Raw genomic sequence first — 23,445 nt, 5'->3', positions numbered from 1 at the left:
CCCCATCAGCTGCATACAGCCCCCCACCTCTAAACCGTTAACAGAAAAAGGCAACATATCCCACCGAAGGATGGAGAAAAGTAGATTTACGAGACCGTAAACAGAAACATCGGATTCCCAGCCTCTCTACTGCAGATTTTTCCACCAGAAAGCCCATATGGCTCAACTTGGAATTACTTTGGCTAATGCTATATGTAATAACTTTGTGGTGAATGCTTAAGTGTTTCATTTCTGGTTTCCACGGCAACATTACATCAGATTGCAGACAGCTGGCTCCACAGTTTTAAACCATAACAAATTGACCAAGCCAAGGCACAAACTATAGCTGCTTTAAAGAGATAGCGTACCCTTTGGCTGCCAGGGTGCTGAATGAAGAACCTATGGGGCCCATTTGGCCTGGGAAGGAGGGTGGAGCCTCCTCCCACCCCTCCCAGCTTCTTTTGGAACAAGTGCACCCTTGACACATCTGCAATGTTCTAATAGGAAAGACATGGAGCCAACGTGGAAGACTCTTTGTAACACTGCTACATTAAGGACCGTCAGAAAAAAGGGACAAAATTAACGGCATCTGTAAATGCGAAGGTCTGTGCCCTCGAACCAACTAAATGCATCCCCCAGCCTCCCTCACTGCTCTACTTAAGCCTGTCACTGCTGGTCGGTAACAGATACTTCACTTTACCCTCTAACAAATGGGTCCTGTAATTAGAATTCACCAGAACAAATGCTTTCCAAAAGCCATACGGCACGGCACAGTCGTGCAGGCTCCGTAGTAACGCGCGGTAACAACAGTTAAACAGAACCTGCAAAGAGCAACTAGAGCCCTTCTGCGGACTGCTTGAGACCACGCCGAGCACGGGGCTGCCACGGTGCCCTTAGCAGAAACATACTGCTTCAGCTTGTTCCCCTAACTCCAATTAATGCCTGAAATAAACCAACTTAACCCGCAGAGCTGTGCATACAATACTATAAGATTTCCAAACATTCCTGACAGTATTTCGGAAGTGGAAATGTATTTGCTTATGAAATTCACACAACTTTTGAATGTAGTCCATAATCGGACACAGACACTTCAACTCCCTGGGTCCACTTTGTCAGTGGCATTCGTCTTAAAACAAAGGGAACAGAAGGAAGCAAACCAGCTCCAGGCGTATGAAAAGCCACCTGAAATGCTGAGTGCAAGCCTTCCAGCTATAGCCTCCATGATTCAAACTGAGCTCCTGTCTCTCATCAACACTCATTCTCTGTCACTGTCTCTTTTCTTTTTTTTTTCTTTCAAAATTTTATTCTCCCGCAAAAGCTATCTGTTATTATCGGGTGAGTGTGCTAGGAAAGAGTGCTCACAGTTACAAAACAGGGAAGTAAGCAAGGCAAGAAAGACAAATCTAGAGCAATCTGAGAAGAAAAGAAGAAAACATCCCAGCCAGGAGCATTCAAAAAGCTGTTTCTGGAAGCAACAGAAAACATGTCTTTTCCTTTCACATTGAACACATTCAGCGACTTACCGGTTTCGGCATTTAGCAGGCCTCAGGGACAATTTTGCAAATGTCCAGTGCCCCCCACCCCTCCCCACTCAGACGGCGTCTTCCCTCTTGTCCCGTCAACTCTGTAATCTCTAAGTTAGGACCGGGCGCTTCTCCGACATGCTGCTCCGGAGTTACATGACCAAACAGGCTCCACCGTCACAGCTTAGAATCCCAAGGAGAAGAAAGTCAGGACACTGGATTCAATTAGCTTCTTTCTGCTCGCTGACTGATTCCCTAGTTACTCGCTAGCTGCATAACTTGTAAGAAAGGCATAAGTCATCAGCTCTAAGCAAATCTCCTATTCACCACAAGGAAAAAAGGGAGTGTTGTACATGGCAAACAATCCCGGTTTTCACTAATAAAGGCTCCCTGACCCCTTGCTGGCCTCCAGTTCCTTAATTACTGTCTATGGAATTCCAGAGAAGGAAAAAAAGAACGCGAGGATCTGCGCAAACCCAGGACGAGGACTAAGCTTTAAAAGGGACGAAACTTAAAAAAAAGATCGCTTTTCCAAATAGTCTTGCCTCCCCAACACCCCCTTAAGGGAGTAGTCTCCATTGAAAATAGATACCTTCCAATAGCTATTTTTGAAATTACTGAATTAAAACTTATGATTTTGGTTTTCCCAGAGAGCTGTCACATTCTCTCTGGCTCTCTCCCGACTCCTTTGTCTATTTTAACTACTAGAGGAAACGTAGGATATTTTTTCCTTCATTGATGCTTCTAAAACTCTTACCCAATTGTTTCAATGATCACTGCAGGGCAGCTGAGCTCTCTTGGACTTGGAAAAGGAACATGGAGACAGTGTCACAAGACAAACAATTTTCTCACAGGTCTCTGAGGACACCAGGCACATGCTGTTTGTTACTTTATGAGAACATCGTCCAAACGAGACAGGACTGAACTCTCACCAACAAAACTCATATGAAGTTTCCATGACGTGGGCTGCAAGTCATGCCTGTATTTTCATGGCTAAATTCATTCGGTTGGATAAGTCATTTAGGTCTTTGGGTGGAGCCAACAGTTTGCGCTTAACTGCTAACCTAAAGGTTGCAGTTAGAACCCACCCAGCAGTAACATAGGAAAATAGGCCTGATGATCTGCTCCCATTAAGATTACAGCCAAGAAAACCCGGTGGAGCAGTTCCACTCCATAACATACGGGGTCGCCATGCGTTGGGATTGGCTCGATGGCAACCAACAACAAGTCATTTATTACTCCCATGTAGAGTTTTTTTTTTTTTGTAGAGTTGGGGTTGCCATTCCTGGGAGTCTCTTCCATTGTGTGTCTTTATTTATTTATGCATTATACCAGGGCCTGTCTCTTGGTAGAGGGCCCTGGTGGCGCAGTGGTTAAGAGCTCAGCTGCTAACCAAAAGGCCAGCAGTTCGAATCCACCAGCCGCTCCTTGGAAACTCTATGGGGCAGTTCTACTCTCCCAAAAATTAGGGTCTCTATAAGTCAGAACTGACTTGATAGCAGTGGTTTGGTTTTTGGTTTTGGTGCACATCATCTCATTCTACAGGCAGTAAATGGCAGGGGCAAAATCAGAGACCTCATGGTTTCACTCCCGTGCTATCCTACCCCCACGTGGGCTTTCTGCACCCAAGAGCGACAAATCATACTTAAAACTTTATCCGCTGCTGTTGAGTCTACTCTGACTGACGGGAACCGCACAGGTGTCATTGTAGAACTGTGCTCCTTAGGGTTTTCGATGGCTGATTTTCCACAAGTACATCACTTTTTGAAGGTGCCTTTCTTCCGAGGTGCCTCTGGGTAGACTTGAACCATCAACCTTTTGGTTAACAGCTGAGTGCATTAACAGTTTGCACCATCCAGGGACTCCCTATATTGTTTTGTCCCTCACTATACTTCATGATGGAGCTTTGGTGGTGCAGTGGTTAAAAGCTCAGCTGCTAACCAAAAGGTTGGTGGTTTGAATCCACCAGCCGCTCCTTGGAAACCCTATGGGGTAGTTCTACTCTGTCCTATAAGGCTATAAGGTTTCTACGAGTTGGAATCCACTTGCTGGCAGTGGGTTTGGTTTGGCTTTGCAGCCACATTATTGATGAGTAGGGATGATACAATGCATTTGTACTTTTAATAACATTCATTATTTCTGCTAACAGGTAAAATGTACTTCATTATAGAAAAATTAGAAAATGAATAAACACACAAAGGGGAAAGAAAACTCACCTATATCCTCCCACTCAAATATAAAAATTGGTAATGTTTTGATTTATATTCTCTCACTTTTTTTTCCTATATATACACAAACACATATATACCACCATGTTTCTTTTTTTCTTTTACGAAAAGTGATAATTTGGTGATCTCTAGCTGCCCCACTACCCCTAATCACTACCTGCAGCCCCAGAGCTCCTCAAGTGAACACACGAATCCAAGCAGAAACGACAGGCCTGCTCTGCAATGGTGGTCCCTCTGAGCCACACTGCTGCCTCAAAACTCTGGAGCCAGTGATGTATTCTGCCCAAACTGGTTTATAACCTGCTCTTTAAAATTAATGTTTTGAACATTTTTCCATGTCAACAACCGTTCAACAAATAAGATACAACAATGTATTAATGGTTCGCCAGTGTTCAATCACAGGAGTATATCTATTTAAATCATGTCCCCATCACTGTCAGTTGCATGGTTTCCAGCTTTTCAGTATCATAAACAATACTACGATGAACACTTTGTAATAAAATCTCTAACACGACTGACACGCTCTCTTTTTAGAACGATGATTAGACTGTAGAGTGGATGGGTGAAAGAATGGGCATAACGTCAAGGTTTTTAATTTGTTGTGGCTGAGTGCCATTGTGTCGATTCCGACTCATAGCAACCCCACGTGACAGAGTAGAGCTGCCCCATACAGTTTTCTTGACTGCAATCTTTATGGGAGCAGATCACCAGGTCTTTCTCCTGCGGAGCCAAGGGAGGGCTGAATCACTGGCACCACCATGGCTCCTTAATATTTTTTGATACATATTAACATTTTGGAAAAAAGTTGTATTATTTTAAAATCTCACCAGCAGCATGAAAAGAATGACTGTTCCCCACATTGCACAACCAGCACCACTATCCATTTCCAAACGTTTTCATCATCCTTAACAGAAACTCAGAACCCATCGGCAATAACTTCCCCGACCTTGGCAACTACTAATAAACTTTGGTCAATGTCACTGAATTGTACACGTAAAAACGGTTGAAATGGCAAACGTTTTGCTAAACATATTTCACCACAATAAAAATTAACCAACCCCCCTCAAAAAAACAGGTTCCAGTCATGATCACCTCTTCTCTAAATAAATACATAAGCCAAAAGCATGCCTATTTATCCACACCATGGCTAACACCAAACTTTATAATATCCTTCCTACTTAAATATAAACAGTATCTATGTTTGCGCTAAATAGGTGTTTTCTGATTGAAATGAATGAATGAATGAATGAAAAAGCACACTGACTCAAGGCATTAGGAAGAACACACGTAATCCAAGTATAAGTATAATGGCATTAGGTGGACTCACAAAAAGGTTGAAATCTAGTAGTCTAGGGATAGGAAGAGCCCCAGGAGAAGAAGCTCAGGGATATGACTGATATAAGCCAACTGTGACAAATACATAAGATAAATACAACCAAAGAGACACAGGGATTCAGAGATGGGAGAACTCACTTCTGGCTGGGGAAACTGAAAATGCTTCAATGGAAGGGAGGACCCTTGGCATGGGTTGTGGACATTTCCAGGTCTCTATTTTTTTTATATGAGCCTACAGGGTCACTATGAGTCGAAATCGACTCGATGACAATGGGTTTGGTTTTGGTATATGAGCCTAGGAGTCCCTGGGTAGTGTAAACAGTTAAAGAACTCAGCTGTTAACTGGAAGACTGGAGGTTTGAGTGCACCTAGATGCACCTCGGAAGAAAGACTTGGTGATCAACTTCTGAAAAATCAGCCCTTAAAAAATGCTATGGAGCACAGTTCTAGTCCAACACACGTGGGGTCACCATGAGTTGGGGTCAACTCAACGGCAACTGGAATATGAGTGTAGATGTCCATTGTGCAGATGACCCTGGGGCCCCCACTTCCTTTTCCCCCACTGACCTCAGGTGCCCGCCTCTCTAGACAGACAAAGAAGAGTTCATCTGATGCTGGTGCCTTTATAAACAGCATGTGACACCAATCAACAACAGCTTTGTGGCCCTCCTCTTTTCCAAGCTTGATTTCATAACCTCTCCAACAGGCCTGATCTCCACTGGTCCAAGAAGTGATGCATTCAAGGCCCCTCCCTACCTTGGGGGCAGCATATTGGCTCCTGTTGTGAAGGCCCAGCCGCTCTCTGAAAAAAACCTAGTATGTTCCAGGTTTTTACAACCCTGACAACTGACGGCCATGTCCGGTCATGGCAGAGCCCTCCCAGTCACAGAAATCGGGTTAATGTGTTATTCTTTGTGTTTATACGAAAATTAGTCTCTTTGTTTAAAGAAATTACTTAAAAATGTGTTTATAAGTTGCCTAAAGTAACTATATTAAATATGAAACACATTGAGAGTAATTTTTTTTTTTTTTTTGTCCTTTTTCACAACGGAGTCAGGGAAGGAGTCATCTGTTCAGCCAGAAATATTTTGCTTATTAGCTGGTGACATCATTGCCCTCTGAAGTTAGGAGATTTTTGTCAGCATATGGAAAAAAAGATGAGATTCCATTCTTCTCCCAGAGGTACAGTGTAACGCTGAAATAATCTCTCTGGCAGTTTCAAAATTAACTAGTTGTTGCCAGATTTGAAGAAAGAGAGGAAGAGGTGGAAGAGGAGACGATAATTACATGATGATTTTATTTGGGAAAGTATGTGGGAATCTGAGGTAATATTACCGTTCCCTAGGGGCAACGCCTTGTCACACTTCATTCACTTAAGAAATGGTTTTAAAAATTAGCTCTAAAGCCAAAGAAGCAGTAATGGCTTCCACAATGAATTCTACCCTTTTCTTAAAACTCATGAACCTTGAATTGCTTTTGATCAGCTCCAAATAATGTTGGTATTTTCCCCATAAAAAGAAGTGTTATGGGTTGAACTGTGTCCCTCAAAAAAAAAAAAAAAAAAAAAATGGTGAAGTCCTAACCCCTGGTAGGAACACGGCCTTCTTGGAAAGAGGGTCTTTTGAAGATGTCATCAGTTAACATGAGGTCATACTAATTCAAGGTGAGTCCTAATCCCATTTGAGGGGTGTCTTATAAAAGAGGTGAGAAGACACAGAGGCAGAGATAGAGGAAGGACGGCCATGTGACTCTGGAGGCAGACACAAGTTAAGGAATGCCAAGGATTTCTGGGAACCACCAGAGGCTAGAAGAGAGGCATAGAACAGTTTTCCCTTCTCAGAAGGAATCAACACAGCTAATACCCTGGTTTGGACTTTTAGCCTCTAGAATCGTGAGATAATAAATTTCCGTTCTTTAAGGCCACCTACTATATGACATTTTGTTCTGGCAGTCCTAGGAAATTCATATAAGATGTGAGAAAAAAATAAGATATCAGGAATCCTATAGCCAAGTCTAGGAAGATAAGAATGCTGGTGAGTCCTCTTGCCCCAATTCTGCAAGTTGCCACAGAGCAGAGAGAATGCCTTTCCTTCTTCTGACGGACAAGGAGGTAAGTGAAGGAAAAGGACCTGACTTCTCCTCTACTCTGTAAATCCTTGGAACCCCACTGTTCACATAAACAGATGAGTTAGGGTAACAGAGAAGTGTTGGGAAGGTAGTGGACAACTCTATAGGTCTCCCCTCCCATTCCCCCTTAAGAGTGGGTTGGTGTTACCCAAAGCAAATCTATGGTGTCAGGCACATGGAAGACTAAGGCAAAGCAAAATCCAAACCCACTCACTCCCCAGTGACACATCAGTAAACGCATTCGTTTCTCACATAGTCCTGTGCCATGGAAAAAGGGTGATTCAGAACAGGACTGCCAAGTAGAACAATTACACATGCGTTTGAGGCTCTGATTTCTGGAGCTGATGGAGGTTTTCATCCCAGAAGTGGTAAATCTCCGAAGGGATTGGGTGTGTTTGGGAAGCCACATTACTCGCATGGCATTTTAGAAGGGCTGATTCATGAAGCAGGCATGATGACTTCTCGGACAGGGTTGCCAAACAAACTTGTCCAGGCAAATGAAGATGTAGGAACATGGAGAACAGGTAGAGCCCAGTGGCAACGGGGGGAGGGTACAGACACCAAGTTCTTTCCTCCAACCTCACCTTATGTCACTAGATCAGCACAGTCGTCTGTCAAAGCTGGAGGCAGGTGGCCCAACGTCACCTCCTAGTGCCACCACCTACAAGCTTAATATAAGCCTCCTCATGTTTGCAGAATAAATAATAAACATGTTTATTTCAAGTTCCACGCTAAAGAAATTTAGGCTGGTCCCTACTTTAGCATAGGTATCATTTAGAGCTAGAAAAGTTGTTTGTGATCATCTCATTGGCAAAACTACTGGGTCACAATTACTGCTGAAAACTGAACCACAGAATATCCTTCCCACAACAACTAATAAAATGAGTAACAGCCAAAGAGGAAAAAAAAATTTACCAAAAAGTAGCAAAAATTTTCCACCAAGAGCAATCAAACAAGACACAGTATATAATCTAATGCATTAAACTTAAAAACCCCATGATCAAGGTAAGCATCAAATCTTCAGAGCCCACTAGAAAAGGCCCCCAACTTCTTCAAAAGCCATAGTGGTGGGAACTGTGGAAATCTGGAAGGAAGCAGATTGTGAGGCAGTGGAAATGGTAACAGGAGAACAATGAGTGAAAAGGTAAAAAGTCAATTCCTAAGACTGATCTTGATGGAAATAAAACCCTTTGCCATCAAATCATTTCCAACTCATAGTGACCCTACAGGACAGAGTAAAACTTCCCCCTAGGGTTTCCAAGGAGTGACCGGTAGATTCAAACTGCTGACCTTTTGATTAGTAGACAAGCTCTTAAACACTACACCACCATGGCTCCTGATGGAAATACAGGCTATAGAAACTCACCAGGAATTGCAAAAATAAATTAAAGGCAGAATGGCTAAGTCCCACCCATCATCACCCACCTGTGAACCAAGGGATATGGACCATGATACAGCATCTTTAACACAATCTCACAAGAGAGAAAACAGAGCCCCAAAAGCTACATTCCAAATCAGCTGGATTTTCTCCCTTCCCTGGCCATTATGTAAGGCTATAACAAAAACAAGCATGGATGAACCACAAAATAAAGCCCTCAACTGTAGCTTGAAAGCAGGGAAAACAATCTACTGTCTGATAGCACGGCAAATGGATCAAAAAGTAACCCACATATAACAGCATACATGGAAAATTTGACCAGAGCCATCCAGGCATGGTCAAGGTGAAAAGAATGGTATGCCAACAATTCAAACTATGGCAAGGTGAGAAAAAAAGCATGGCAAAAGACAAAGATTGCATCCTAGGAGAAAACATAAGTCAAAGAATAGGAAGAAATTCCTATCAGTTGCTTCATTCTATAATTTAATGGGAATAAAAATTCAATTAAACAAGGCTCAAAGATAAGGTGAATAATAACAGAATAATATGAATTTAAAAACTGCAGACATAAAGAAATAGAGATACAAAATAACCTATTAGAAAACCAATTTATAACAAAAACGCGCAAAAAAAAAAATCTATACCCTAAAAGTGAAAATATTAATAGGAGAAAAGTTTTATATTATTTAAATTAATTTTTTCATACTAGCCAAGTTTTAAGATTTACCCAGCTCTTCACCTAGGCCTTTGACCTTGCTGATCCCTCTACCTGACACACTTTTCTCTTCCTTCTCCTGTAGAACTCTTATTTCGTGTAAGCCACCTTCTCTGGGAAGGCTTCTCAGACTCTTCTCACTGGAGCTTAATAGACTTCCTGTATGCACCCTATTGAACCACGTCAGAACATCCCAATTAAATTCATATACTATCCACTAGTCTGTTTCCTCAAACATGAACTGCTTGTCTTTAGGGACTGGCACATAGCAGGTACACAATAAATGGGTTAAAACTTCAGGGGAGGATGGGATCTACACCCTTTTAGGAACTAATTACACAATGCCATTAGCATTACTACTAGTAACAACACAATCAATATTGGGGTGGGAGAAGGTGTGGTGTAGTACAGACAGAGAGAGGAACAGGGACATAGAGATGTGAAAAAAGGGGCATTTTTATAGAAATTTTTCTGTTGAACTGGAATTTAGTTGTGTTAAATATTGCTTTCCAAATGAGGACTTTCTGAGGGCTATAATTCTAAGAGTTGTGATATAATGGGTAGCTATTTTTATGGAAACCCTTTTTTTTTTTTTTTTTTTTTTATGGAAACCCTGGTAGCATAGTGGTTAAGAGCTACAGCTGCTAATCAAAAGGCTGGCAGTTTGAATCCACCAGACGCTCCTTGGAAACTGTATGGGGCAGTTCTACTCTGTCCTATACGGTCGCTATAAGTCGAAATCGACTCGACCGCAAAGGGGTTGGTTTGGTTCTGGTTTTATGGTGACACGGTATGTTGGAGCCCTGGTGAAGCACTGGTTAAGAGTTCAGCTGCTAACCGAAAGGTCAGCAGTTCAAATCCACAAGCTGCTCCTTTGCAAATCCTGTGGGACGTTCTATTCTGTCCAATACAGTCACTATGAGTCAGAACCGACTCGACGGCAACAGGTTTGGTTTTGGTTTATGATGACTTAGGAGTCCCTGGGTGGCACAAACGGTTTAAGCACTCAGCTACTAACTGAAACGTTCGTAGTTTCAATCCACCCAGAGTTGCCTCGGAAGAAAGACCGGCAATCTAATCTTGAAAAATCATAGCCATTGAAAACTCTATGGAGCACAAGCTGTACTCTGCAACATATGGGGTCACGTTAAGTCAGAATTGACTCAACAGCCACTGGTTTATGGTGACTTAAAATAATAATGGACCTGAAACAAGTGAGAGGCAGCCTAAGACTTCAATAAACTGGCTTAGGTTGGAGGTGACCCTAAGTCTGGATCTGATCCATGGATCACAATCCAGTTGTCATCGAGTCGATTCCCACTCATGGTGACACCATGTGCTCCACAATAGAAATGGGTCCCACAGGGTTTCTAATGGCTGATTTTTTTTGAAGTCAATTGCCAGAGCTTTTTTCCAAAGTACTTATGGGTGGACTTGAACTGCCAACTTTTTGGTTAACAGCCAAGCTCGTTAACCATTTGCACCATCCAGGGACGCCCATGGATCACAATAGGGCCTAGGAATCTCTCCAGTCTATCCGTTAAATAAGCATTGGCACTTGGGCAAAGAGTTAATGAGGCATTAATGGGATAAATCAGTAATACTAAGCAAGTGACAGAAATCCCAACTGCCCTGGACCAAGAGCAAATTAAGAAACAGGTATTGCAAATCTAAATACCAATCCCTAACAGAGATGAGCTTACAAATACCTGTACTCAGATACAACCAGCTAACAGTGGAAATGTGATATATCCTGTTTGGTACTCATGTATTAAGTTGAACAAATGAAATTGCCACTTTCTAGGTCAAAAGCTATCTGATATGACCAATTTCACATGATACAACCTAAAAAAAGAGATGCCAGAACAGATTGTTTCCAACAGCTGGCTGCCTTACATTTTTAATTAAAAAAAAAAAGGTACCCTTAGATTATGCAAACCAAACCAAAAAACCAAACTCATTGCCGTAGAGTTCATTCTGACTCATAGTGACCCTACAGGGCAGAGGAGAACTGCCCCAAAGAGTTTCCAAGGAGTACCTGGTAGATTCAAGCTGCTGACATTTTGGTTAGCAGCAATAGCAGTTAGTCAGTATGCCATCAGGGTTTCCTTAGATTATGTAGTACCTGGATATTTTGCCATTATCAACCTTTGTTCAGGGGCCCCTGGTATGTTGAGAAGGGTCTACAGGCAGCACCCTCAACTCCCTGTAACTGTACAAACCAGGGAAGACAGAGGTACCTGGCTAGTTCCACATGACTGTTATTTCTGGGCCTGTCACAAGAGTGTACTCCCACATGAGAGGCATGGAAGCCCACACCCACACACTCAGTGAGGCCACCTCATTAACACTGGAGGGCCCTACAAAACTTCAGTATAATTAACTGCTTATTCTTTGCAAACAGGACTTCTAACACCCACCACCTATTGAAATCATGCCGAGTCCTCACCTAAACCCACTTACATAATGACACCTTCTGAAACAGAAAATAAGCAATGTGCGTGGTAAAAGCATAACCAAGCAAACAGGCACTACTTCCATCAAGCTCGATCTGACAACTCTAGACTATCTGCTGTGATACAAAAATGTAAGCACTGCTTACATATTAACCGTACATGTTTTTGTTGTTGTTAGGTGCTGTTGAGTCGGTTCCAACTCATAGCAACCCTATGTACAACAGAACGAAACACTGCCCGGTCCTGAGCCATCCTTACCATCGTTGTTATGCTTGAGCTCATTGTTGCAGCCACTGTGTCAATCCACCTCATTGAGGGTCTTCCTCTTTTCCGCTGACCCTGTACTCTGCCAAGCATGATGTCCTTCTCCAGGGACTCATCCCTCCTGACAACATGTCCAAAGTATGTAAGACACAGTCTCGCCATCCTTGCTTCTAAGGAGCATTCTGGTTGTACTTCTTCTAAGACAGATTTGTTCATTCTTTTGGCAATCCATGGTATATTCAATATTCTTTGCCAACACCACAATTCAAAGGCATCAATTCTTCTTCAATCTTCCTTATACATTGTCCAGCTTTCACATGCATACGATGCGATTGAAAATACCATGGCTTGGGTCAGGCACACCTTAGTCTTCAAGGTGACTTTTTTGCTCTTCAACACTTTAAAGAGGTCCTTTGCAGCAGAGTTACCCAATGCAATGCGTCTTTTGATTTCTTGACTGCTCCTTCCATGGCTGTTGATTGTGGATCCAAGTAAAATGAAACCCTTGACAACTTTAATCTTTTCTCCGTTTATCATGATGTTGCTCATTGGTCCAGTTGTGAGGATTTTTGTTTTCTTTATGTTGAGGTGTAATCCCTACTGAAGGCTGTGGTCCTCGATCTTCATTAGTGAGTGCTTCAAGTCCTCTTCCCTTTCAGCAAGCTTAATGGTACGTACAAATATTTTAAGAATAACAATTTATGAAAAGGGCAGAAAATCTTCACAAAAAGTTATAGAAGGTAACATACATTCAGTACTTATTTTATGACATTTAATCCTTGCCACATCCTTATGGGATAGATATTATTGTCTCCCTTTTCCAGATGGGGAAACTGAGGTACAAACAGATTAGGTAACTTGCCTACAGGTGCAAAGATAACAGGTGGAGGAGCTGGGATCTGAACCCAACATCTGACTCATGTCCGTGTGCTTAACGAATCCCCTCTAATGTCCATGCTTGGGCAGAGGCTTCTGGACTTTCTGTAGAATTTTTCTGTTAATTTAAAACTGCTCTAAAAAAACTAAAGTGCATTAAAACAAACAAAATACATACATGCAAGTATATGTTGTTGTTAGGTGCCATCAAGTCAATTTCAACTCATAGTGACGCTATGTACAACAAAACAAAACACTACCCGGTCCTACACGATCCTCACAATTGTTGCTATGCTCGAGCCCACTGTTGCAGCCACCGTGTTAATCCATCTCATTAAGGGTCTTTCTCTTTTTTGCTGACTCTCTATTTTACCAAGTATGATGCCCTTCTCCAGGGACTGATCCCTCCTGACATTATGTCCAAAGTATGTAAGACGTAGACTCGCAATCCTTGCTTCTAACTAAGAAGCATTCTGGTTGTAGTTCTTCAAGGACAGATTTGCTCATTCTTTTGGCAGTTCATGGTATGTCCAATATTTTTCGCCAACACCAGAATTCAAAGGCATCAATTCTTCTTCAGTCCTCCTTATTCACTGTCTAGCTTTCGCATGCATACGAGGCTACTGAAAATACCATAGCCTGGGTCAGGCACGCCATAGTCCTCCAGGTGACATTTTGCTTTTCAGCACATTAAAGAGGTCTTTTGCAGGAGAGTTGCCCAATGCAACGCCTCCTTTGATTTCTTGACTGCTGCTTCCATGGGTATTGATTGTGAATCCAAGTAAAATGAAATCCTTGACAACCTCAGTCTTTTCTCTGTTCATCATGATGCTGCTCATTGGTCCAGTTGTGAGGATTTTTGTTTTCTTTGTGTTGAGGTGTAATCCATACTGAAGGCTGTAGTCTTTGATCTTCATCCGTAAATCCTTCAAGTCCTCTTCACTTTTCAGCAAGCAAAGTTGTGTCATCTGCATAATGCAGGTTGTTGATGAGTCCTCCTCCAATCCTGATGCTCCATTTTTCTTCATATAGTCCAGCTTCTCTGATTATTTGCTTAGCATACAGATTGAATAGATATGGTCAAAGGATACAACCCTGACACATTTTTCCTGACTTTAAACTATGCGGCATTCCCTTGTTCTGTTTGAACCATGTACAGATTCCTCATGAGCACAATTAACTGTTCTGGAATTTCCATTCTCTGCAATGTTATCCATAATTTGTTATGATCCACACAGTCAAATGCCTTTGCGTAGTCAATAAAACACAGGTAAACATCTTTCTGGTATTCTCTGCTTTCAGCCAGGATCCATCTGACATCAGCAATGATATCCCTGGTTCCATGTCCTCTTCTGAATCTTGCTTGTTCTGGCAGTCCCCTGTTGATATATTGCTGCAGCCACTTTTGAATGATCTTCAGCAAAATTCTGCTTGCATGTGATATTAATGATACTGTTCGATAACTTCCCCATTCGGTTGGATCACCTTTCTCGGGAATAGGCATAATTATGGATATCTTCCTGTTGGTTGGCCAGATAGCTGTCTTCTTCTTCATGTATGATGTCCTTGATGTCATTCCACAACTCACCTACTTTTCGGTCATTAGTGTTCAATGCAGTAAATCTATTCTTGAGATGGTCTCTAAATTCAGGTGGGATATACTCAAGGTCGTACTTTAGCTCTCATGGACTTCCTCTAATTTTTTTCAGTTTCATCTTGAACTTGCATACGAGTAACTGATGGTCTGATCTTCAGTTGGCCTCTGGCCTTGTTCTGACTGATGATATTGAGCTTTTCCATCATTTCTTTCCACAGGTGTAGTGGATTTGATTCCTGTGTATCCTATCTGGCAAGGTCCATATGTATAGTTGCCATTTACTTTGGTGAAAAAAACGTATTTGCGGTGAAGTCATTGGTCTTGCAAAATTCAATTGCTCCATCTCCGGCATCATTTCTATCACCAAGGTCATATTTTCCAACTACCTACCTATTCTTCTTCGTTCCCAACTTCTGCATTCCAATCACCAGTAATTATCAGTGCATCCTGATTGCATGTTTGATCAATTTCAGACTGCAGAAGTTGGTAAAAATCTTCAATTTCTTCATCTTTGGCCTTAGGGGTTGCTGAGTAAATTTGAATAACTATTTGAATATTATCCTATCACCAACAGTGTTGCACTTTAGGATAGATCTTGAAATGTTCTTTTTGTTGATGAATGCAAAGCCATTCCTCTTCAAGTTGTCTCTCCTGGCATAGTAGACCATATGACTGTCTGATTCAAAATGACCAATACCAGTCCACTTCAGCTCACTAATGCCTAGGATATCGATATTTGTGGATTCCATTTCATTTTTGATGCTTTCCAATTTTCCTAGATTCATACTTTACACATTACAGGCAGCAATTATTAATGGATGTTTGCAGCTATGTCTTCTCATTTTGAGTCATGTCACATCAGCACATGAAGGTCTTGACAGCTTGACTCTATTCACTTCATTAAGGCTGACTCTACTTTGAGGAAGCAGCTCTTTCCCAGTTGTATTTTGAGTGCCTTCCAACCTGAGGGGCTCATTTTCCAGCACTATACCAGACAATGCGTTGCTGCTATTCATAAGGTTTTCACTGGCTAATTGTTTTCAGAAATAGACTGCCAGGTCCTTCTTCTTAGACTGTCTAAGTCTGGAAGCTTAGCTGAAACCTATTTGCCATGGGTGACCCTGCTGGTATTTGAGTACTGGTGGCATAGCTTCCAGCATCACAGCGACACACAAGTGCCCACACTACAACAAACTGACAGGCGGATGCGAGGGGGATGCATATATATACATACCCACACACATAACACATTAAGCCCATTTTTTAATGATGCTGCTTCAATCTAGAATACCATACTAGTGCACTACTGGAAGGACAGGTGCCCCTTGGCCAAGCACAGGCACACTGCCACACTGCTCCCTAAGTTAGCCAGAGCACAAGCTGCCCAGGGCCCCTCTGAGCACGTGCTGGGTTCAGCCACCACAGTCCCTGTGAAGTGATTAACTCTTCAGCCTTTTCTTTTGCCATAATAGAAACGAAGCCACCTGCCACAAGAACCACTGAAAAGCGACCTTCTGGGATACCCTCCTGGCTTTGAGTACAGACCAGAATTGCTAATTACCTTTTATAAAGGTCTACTTTAGGCTAAGGATGTGGCAACCTCTCCTTCCAAAACATCAAGCCTGAACCCTCTGGCTTGAAGACAACATCAAGCAGGTGTTATTGCCTAAGTTATTGAGGCAGGTGAAAAGCCTAAGTAAAACCTATCTGCTGAAGAGGGAGATGTTCACAGCTTATAATTTTAGAAAGCCTCGAAAAAGATCTAACAGACTTATGTCATGCCACCCACGCCTCTTATAATACGGGGATATTTTGGTTCAGACCTTGAAGGTCCTCAATCAAGGAAATATATAAATAGCATTTTGTAAAAAAAGAAAAAAGAAAGAAAGCGGTGACCACATTGTGTTCTCTCTGTGACACAAAGTTTTGAACACAGTTCAACCACACAGCTCTCCTGTACCTCAAACAGGGTCAGTGAGAAAGATACATCTATAGCTGGAATGAAAGGCTGTGAGGAGAAGCGGCCATGGAGGTAAGGAGGTAAGGTATGATGACAACACTGCAGTTATAACATTAGAACATTCTTTCCACAGATATTTCCCAAGTGTAAAAGGGATCAATTATGAAACGCTGACCTGCTTTACAAAATAACTCACTCCGCAAAATATTTCACCACAGTTACTTCAAGCTCATAAGGAGCTCCAGATACAGAAACACAATTCCAACTTTTTCTGGAACACACTTTTTATGCAATGAAGCAACTGAGAGGTACCAAAATCGATGTTTGTGATGGCCTCTGATGGGTTGTTGTTATTGCTTGAATTTCTCTTTATGAATTATATACATCTAACATAATTGAAACAGCGTGATAATTAATGACTAGCAGTTTGACATTTTTAGAAGGATTTTTCGGTGCAGACATTTTCACTAATATCCAGGCAGCAGACACAGATCACCACCTCTTACCTACCAGTTTGGTAAAAACATAAAAACTAAGATTTCCTAGGAGCTGTGTCTTAAGTAAAAACTATTTCTAAAAAATCCAGTAAGCCTGACAGCGTGATTTCTTTAAACATTTTTCCTAACTCAAAGGTAAACTGGACCCCAAGGCACAAAGTTGCAAACCTAAAAATGACAACTCTTACAGCACTCTCCCTGTAGGAGGCAAATGAAAAAAAAAAAAAAAATCATCCAAATAAACTTCAAATGAACAATATTAATATAATGTTCAGATATTTAACAAGGAATCAAGTTATGGGCTCAACCAAAAATCCTTTTTAAAACTGCAACACTCACAACAGAAGTTTATTATTAATGAAAAACAGATAGCAGACAACAGATTCTCCTCTGGCAAAGAGAAAGCTATTTTTCACTTCCCCCGGTAACTATCTTTAGTTCTTAACACTCTTGCAAACCAGGAATGTGAGTATGGATTTATGGTTAGGCAACATGCAATTATCTCATGTGAGTTATGGGGGTGGGGAAGTCTATAAAGTCAATGCAAATGAAATCCTGAAGCATGACCAGCATCAATATAGGCACTGAGGTCTGGTGACAAAGGCCTTATGATCCCTGAGACTTTTACGGCCTGGGCATTCTCGAGTAGAGCCAGTGAGCTATTTCCATCTCGGTATAGAAAGGAATAGATGGAAAATTGAAACATTCTGGCCCTCGCACAAAAGATAATTAAAGCACCTAACCCTTGGCAGCTGAAGTAGGATACATTAGGAATTATCTGAAATTAATTGCTCTACTTTGAATGCAAATCTAGAATAATGAGAAGACATATTTTGGATAGGGTTTCTTGCTGAGTCTTCATACAAACACAAAAACCAGTTGTTGTCAATTCCAATTCATGGCAGCCCCATGTGTGTCAGAGTAGAACTGTGCTTGATTGGGTATTTGATGGCTGATATTTGTGAAGCAGATTGCCACCTCTTTCTTCTAAGATGCCTCCAGGTGGACTCAAACCCCCAACCTCTTGTTAGCTGTTTGCATCACCCAGGAATTCCACAAAAATACAAAGATGGGCTAAAGTCAGGGTAACAAGTTTCATATGCGTTAGGATTACAATCAAGTTCAAGCAAACTTTAGTGACAATGGTGGTCGGTTGTAGTATTCAATAGCATGTCCAGAAGTGGGTGTAGATAATAATACTGCTTCAGACAACTCTCCCCATTGCTGAATAGCCTGTCTTCACCTACAGCTCTCAGCAAACAGAGAAGTCACTCTTCGGAGCTTCTGGTAGATTGTGCTGTAAGCACAGTGAGCACATCTATTCCTGGCCCTTCATCCAACCAGGACAGGATGAATTTCTTTCTTAGCCATCTATGGGGAAATAGTTTGCTACGAAGTTAGTAATGTAAATGTGTACATAGCAGTCAAGGCTATGCGTATGTGTATGTGTGGGCGAATGTGTATAAAACTACTCTGATTTTAACTTCTGCATTAAAGTGTTAAGGAATCATGGTGGCGTAGTGGTCAAGAACTTGGCTGCTAACCAAAAGGTCAGTGGTTCGAACCCATCAGCCTCTCTGCAGGAGAAAGACGTGGCAGTCTGTTCCTGTAAAAACTGCAGTCTTGGAAATCCTATGGGACAGTTCTACTCTGTCCTATAGGGTCACTTTGAGTCGGAATCAACTCGATGGCAGTGGGTTTTCATTAAAGCACTAACTCCACCTGGGCAGGGCCTGTCCCTCTTCCTCCTTCACCTTTGCAACCTGAGCATCTAGTGCTACATAGCAAGTGCTCCACAAATGTCTCCTAAAGGAACAAAGAAATGCTAAAAAGATTACATCCTTGTACACCAATGTCCACTGCAGCACTGTTCACAACTGCCAAAATGTGGAAACAACCCGAGTGTCCATTAACAGATAAATGGATGAACAAAATGTGCTATATACATACAGCGGAATATTACTTAGTCATAAAGAGAAATGAAGTCCTGATACATGACATTACATGGATGACCCTCGGAAACATTATGCTGAGTGAAATAAGTCAGACACAAAAGGACAAGTACTGTACGATCCCACTTACATGAAATAGGAACATGTATAAAGAACAACGATTATTAGTGGTTACCAAGGGTGGGAGGGAGGGAGAAAGAGGGAGTCTTTGCTTACGGGACACTGAATTTCTGTTAATGGTGGTAGAATAATTTGGAAACAGACTGGGGTGAGTGGTTGGTTTGGACAACACGATGAACGCAATCAATGTCCCCAAATAGTACATGTAAGAAATGTTGAATTGGCAGATGTTTTATATATATGTATATCTACCACCATAAAACAACAACAGTAATAATAAAGGGACGTCATGTCTAACACTTAAGATGTACCCATGTCATTCTGACAACTTACATGTGGTGATGGGTTTTGATTTATCCTCAGGAAAAGATCCAACAAACCAATATTTAATCATGTTTTCATGGTGGTTTGTTCAAAATGCAATAGTACTCAATTTGTCTTAACTTGCTTCTAAGTGAAACAAGCTTTTTTTCTTACAGTCCAAGTGTGTGAGGTTTAACTACAGTTCTATTTCTCTTAATGGACAAAGTCTCGTAACCTCTCTCTTGACTCAGATGCTATTAATCAGGAGAGTACACAGTCTGATACTAAAGGCCCCACTATGGACAACTGGGCCTTTGTTTTTCCCCCTGACTTGGGTTTGAATTACATCAGCCCTGAGTTACTGTACTTATTCTTCATGATACTTTAGGTTCAGGATTTACATTTATATTATGTTGGTCTTTAAGACTTGGGGATAAGAAACTTAAAAGGCCCATTGAAAGTCATGGACATGGTTCTTTTGATTACCTCATAGTCCCAGGGCTCACTGCTGGCTAGCATAGAGCACGTTGATTATTATAAATGGTAACGTCTCAGTCTCCTTTACACAAAAGCAAACCAGGCAGGGCTTTCAAGTTAATAATCCTTTGGCTTTAGCTGCAATGGAAACATGGTGCTTCTTTCAGGAAAACAAGGACAAGAAGGTAGTAGGAGGGCTATATTTACTTCTGCTAAACCACCATTGTTGCTGAGATGCAGAGAAAGTTAGAGACTGAGTCTGTGATTACAAGACATAAAACACACTCTTAAAGAAGCCAGGAAGGACAAAAATCCCAATACAACTTTGTTCATTAAACATTTCTCAAACACACTACATGATCTGGACTCTCACTGGAGACACATGATAATTCAGCATTCTTTTCTTGCTCAGGGAACTCGTGATTTTCAAGGAGACCAACACATATACTATTAATTCTAATAGTCGAGGATAGCTGTTAGGCTTGATGTATAAAGCTGGTGAACAAAAGTGAAGAATAGAAAGCAGCTTCTGTTAATGGTGATAAAAAATTTGGAAATGGATAGTGGTGATGGTTGCAAAACATGATGACGTAATGTCGCTGAATTGTATACACAAAAATGTTGAAATGGCAAATGTTTTGTCGTGTGTGTGTGTGTGTGCGTGTGTGTGTTCACCACAGCTGGAAAAACAAAAGGAATAGAAAGCAATAAACTACACTTGCGGTCAAGGAAGTGGCAGTTGGACTTCACCTTGAAAGACACAGAGCTTTAACATGATTGTGAGAAAAGATGCATGTTTTAAAAAGATGGCTTGTGGCTTGGATGGGGTGTGGATGGGAGGAGACAAGAGGCCAAAGACAGGGAGTTAGGGCTGCTTCCAAATTTTAAGGAAAATAATCTAATAAACCAACGAAACTGCTACATAATAGATGAAAAAGGGTTCTCCCTCCTTCCTGGTCCACACAGTTAGATCGTGGCACCATGAAATGTGTATTTGGAATTCTTAGTTTGAAAAGCACTATTTCACATTAAAACAGCATCCTCAATGTCATTAGTCATTGTTGTTATTGCTGAGTGCTCTCCAGCTGATTCTGACTCATAGTGACCCCATATGACAGGAGAGACCTGCCCCATAGGATTTCCTGGGCTGTTATCTTTACGGGGGCAGATGGCCAGGTCTTTTCTCCCACAGAACCACTGGTGGGTTCAAACCACAGATCCTTCTGTTAGCAGCTCAGCCCCTAACGACTGCACCACCAGGGCCGCTAACAAAGTGCCCAGCAAATAGATATTTGTATAAAGAAAGTTGCCATCAACCTGCTGTCATCAATTTAATTCTGACTCATAGCAACTCCATGTGTTACAAAGTCGAACTGCTCCGTAGGGTTTTAAACCAAAACCAAACTCACTGCCATCGAGCCAATTCTGACTCATATCAACCATACAGGACAGAAAAGAACTGTCCCATAAGGTTTCCAAGGCTGTAATCTTCACAGGAGCAGGCTGCCACATCTTTATCCACAGAATGGCTGGTGGGTACGGAGGCCAAACTTTCCATTAGCAGCTGAAGGCTTTAACTCCATCAGAGCTCCCCACAGGGTTTTAGGAAGGCACAAATGGGCTCCTTGTATGACTAAGTAAGGGGTTTTATAACAGGTCACCACATGAAATAAACACAATTATAGGTGAAAAGAATTCTAAAGGCCAAAACCATTGTAGGCTGCCACTCATTAACAGCGGTGGGTAAGACACTCAAAGAGATGGCCAACTTACGTTGCAGTTTGATGAGCCGTCAAATGAGGGGTACGAACCATCTGGCCAGTCGGCAGGGTCCAACGCAGCTGACTGCCTGTGCTGGGCCTCGTACTCCTTGAGCTGCAATGAGAGGGCACTTGAAATGGAGGCAATGGCCAAGCATTGTCTATCGAGTGCAGATACAGAGCTTTGGACACCTTCTTCATGCCACTGTGGGTGACTACGTGTTGGCCAGAGGGGGTTTCCAAAACTGCAAGGAAGATACATTCCCTTCCCTGTGGGTTTTAATCTAAATCAAACCAACAGACACAAAGCTCTCTTTGTATTCTGTGTTCTAAAATGCCCTTGAGTCCTTCCCCTTCCCTGTTATTATCTGACCTCCAGCATCAAAAATCATCTTTCTCAGTTCAATTGTAATTTCGAAAACAGAAAATATCTGTAGTTTGGCCTATGAATTACCTCTCCCGTGTGTGAGTCACAAACACACACTCCACTTTAGGAAGATACAATATGGCGGACTACAGGAATCTCAGTAAAGCCAAGATGGAAACTTGGAACTTATTTTTTGAAATCGCATGCTTTTCTTGTTCAAAACTGCTTGAAGTTTACCAGTTCGATGTTATTGCCTAATGAATGTGACGGGGGTTTACTGGGAACCCTTGAGGATGGGGAGGAAGATAACAACACATCTACAATATCTTCAGAGACATTTAAGTTTCGATTTAGATACTAGGTTCTAGTTTTTGAAAAACATAGGAAAGTAAATGAAATGATATAGAAAAGTTAGCAAATTTAATTTAGTAGAAATCGCTGAAGGGTGGTTCAGAATGGCAAGCGTGAGATGCTCTATGTGTGCTTTCGCTAAATGTGCAGAAAGTTAACTCCATGACTTAATAACAGTAAGACGTCACTGCATTAAAATTATTACAAAGCAGCTTCTATATATGAATTTAGATAGAGCATTGAACAAATCATGTTCCATGAACCCAAGTAACTAAAAAACAGAGACTAAATTGATAGCTCACATGGTGGGATCAGGACAGTCCTCGGCCACTAGAGCTCCGGGGGCTGAGGCAAAACAATCGTTCCCGCAATTATCCCTCCAGGAAAAGCCATTTTCCTGTTGTTTCGACCCAAGAAATTCTTTTCTTTTCTATACATATGTATGACAGGAGATGGCCAGGAGTAGCAGACACTATTAACAATTAAGAGCTTTCCGGCTCAGAGACCTTGGGCAAATTACTTAACTCCTCTGTGCCTCAGTTTCTCTGCTTGGAAAATAGGGATGATAATAAAATCTATTATGCAGAACTGTTATCAAAATTAAATAAGAGAATGTCGCAAAGCTCTTGGCACACTCAGTTTATACAATACAGTTATTATTATAGCATTATTAGGTTCACCTTGTAGTTTCAGACACATGAGAGATCAAAGTTAACACAAGCTCCAGGTGTTTGAACTTTTGCTATCAAGATATAAAAGATGTAAAAGATGAATATCATTTTAGTCTTTCTAATACGCTGTTGTCGTTAGGTGCTGTTGAGTCCATGTCGACTCATAGTGACCCTGTGTACAGCAGAATAAAAACACTGCCTAGTCCTGCACCATCCACACAATTGTTGCTATGTTTTGAGTCCATTGTTTGCAGCCACTGTGTCAACCCACTTTGTGAGAGTCTTCCTCTTTTTCACTGGCCCTCTACTATTCCAAGCATAATGCCTTTCTCCAGGGAATGGTCCAAAGTACATGAGACGAAGTCTTGCCATCCTTGCTTCTAAGGAGCGTTCTGGCTGTACTTCCTCCAAGACAGACTTGTTCTTTCTTCCGCCAGCACATAGTATATTCAATATTCTTCCCAAACACCATAATTCAAAGGCACCAGTTCTTCTTCGGTTTTCCTTAT

General features: G+C 41.6%; 1 protein-coding gene across 7 annotated transcripts in view; it reads right to left on the bottom strand.

Moving 5' to 3' along the window:
* The window catches only part of SASH1 (SAM and SH3 domain containing 1), a 392,317-nt gene that overhangs the window by 52,663 nt on the left and 316,209 nt on the right, over window positions 1-23,445 (bottom strand). For 6 of the 7 annotated variants that reach the window (XM_049904100.1, XM_049904012.1, XM_049904267.1 and 3 more), the window contains one exon: window positions 21,561-21,662. In XM_049904100.1, coding sequence (XP_049760057.1) covers window positions 21,561-21,662 — 102 coding nt within the window. The other variant, XM_049904365.1, reaches the window with a different exon arrangement.

This window comes from Elephas maximus, chromosome 1 (assembly GCF_024166365.1).
Source record: "Elephas maximus indicus isolate mEleMax1 chromosome 1, mEleMax1 primary haplotype, whole genome shotgun sequence".
NCBI classification, from domain to species: Eukaryota; Metazoa; Chordata; class Mammalia; order Proboscidea; family Elephantidae; genus Elephas; species Elephas maximus.
Note: the sequence above shows the minus strand (reverse complement) of the source record. Positions and strands in the feature narration are given on the sequence as shown.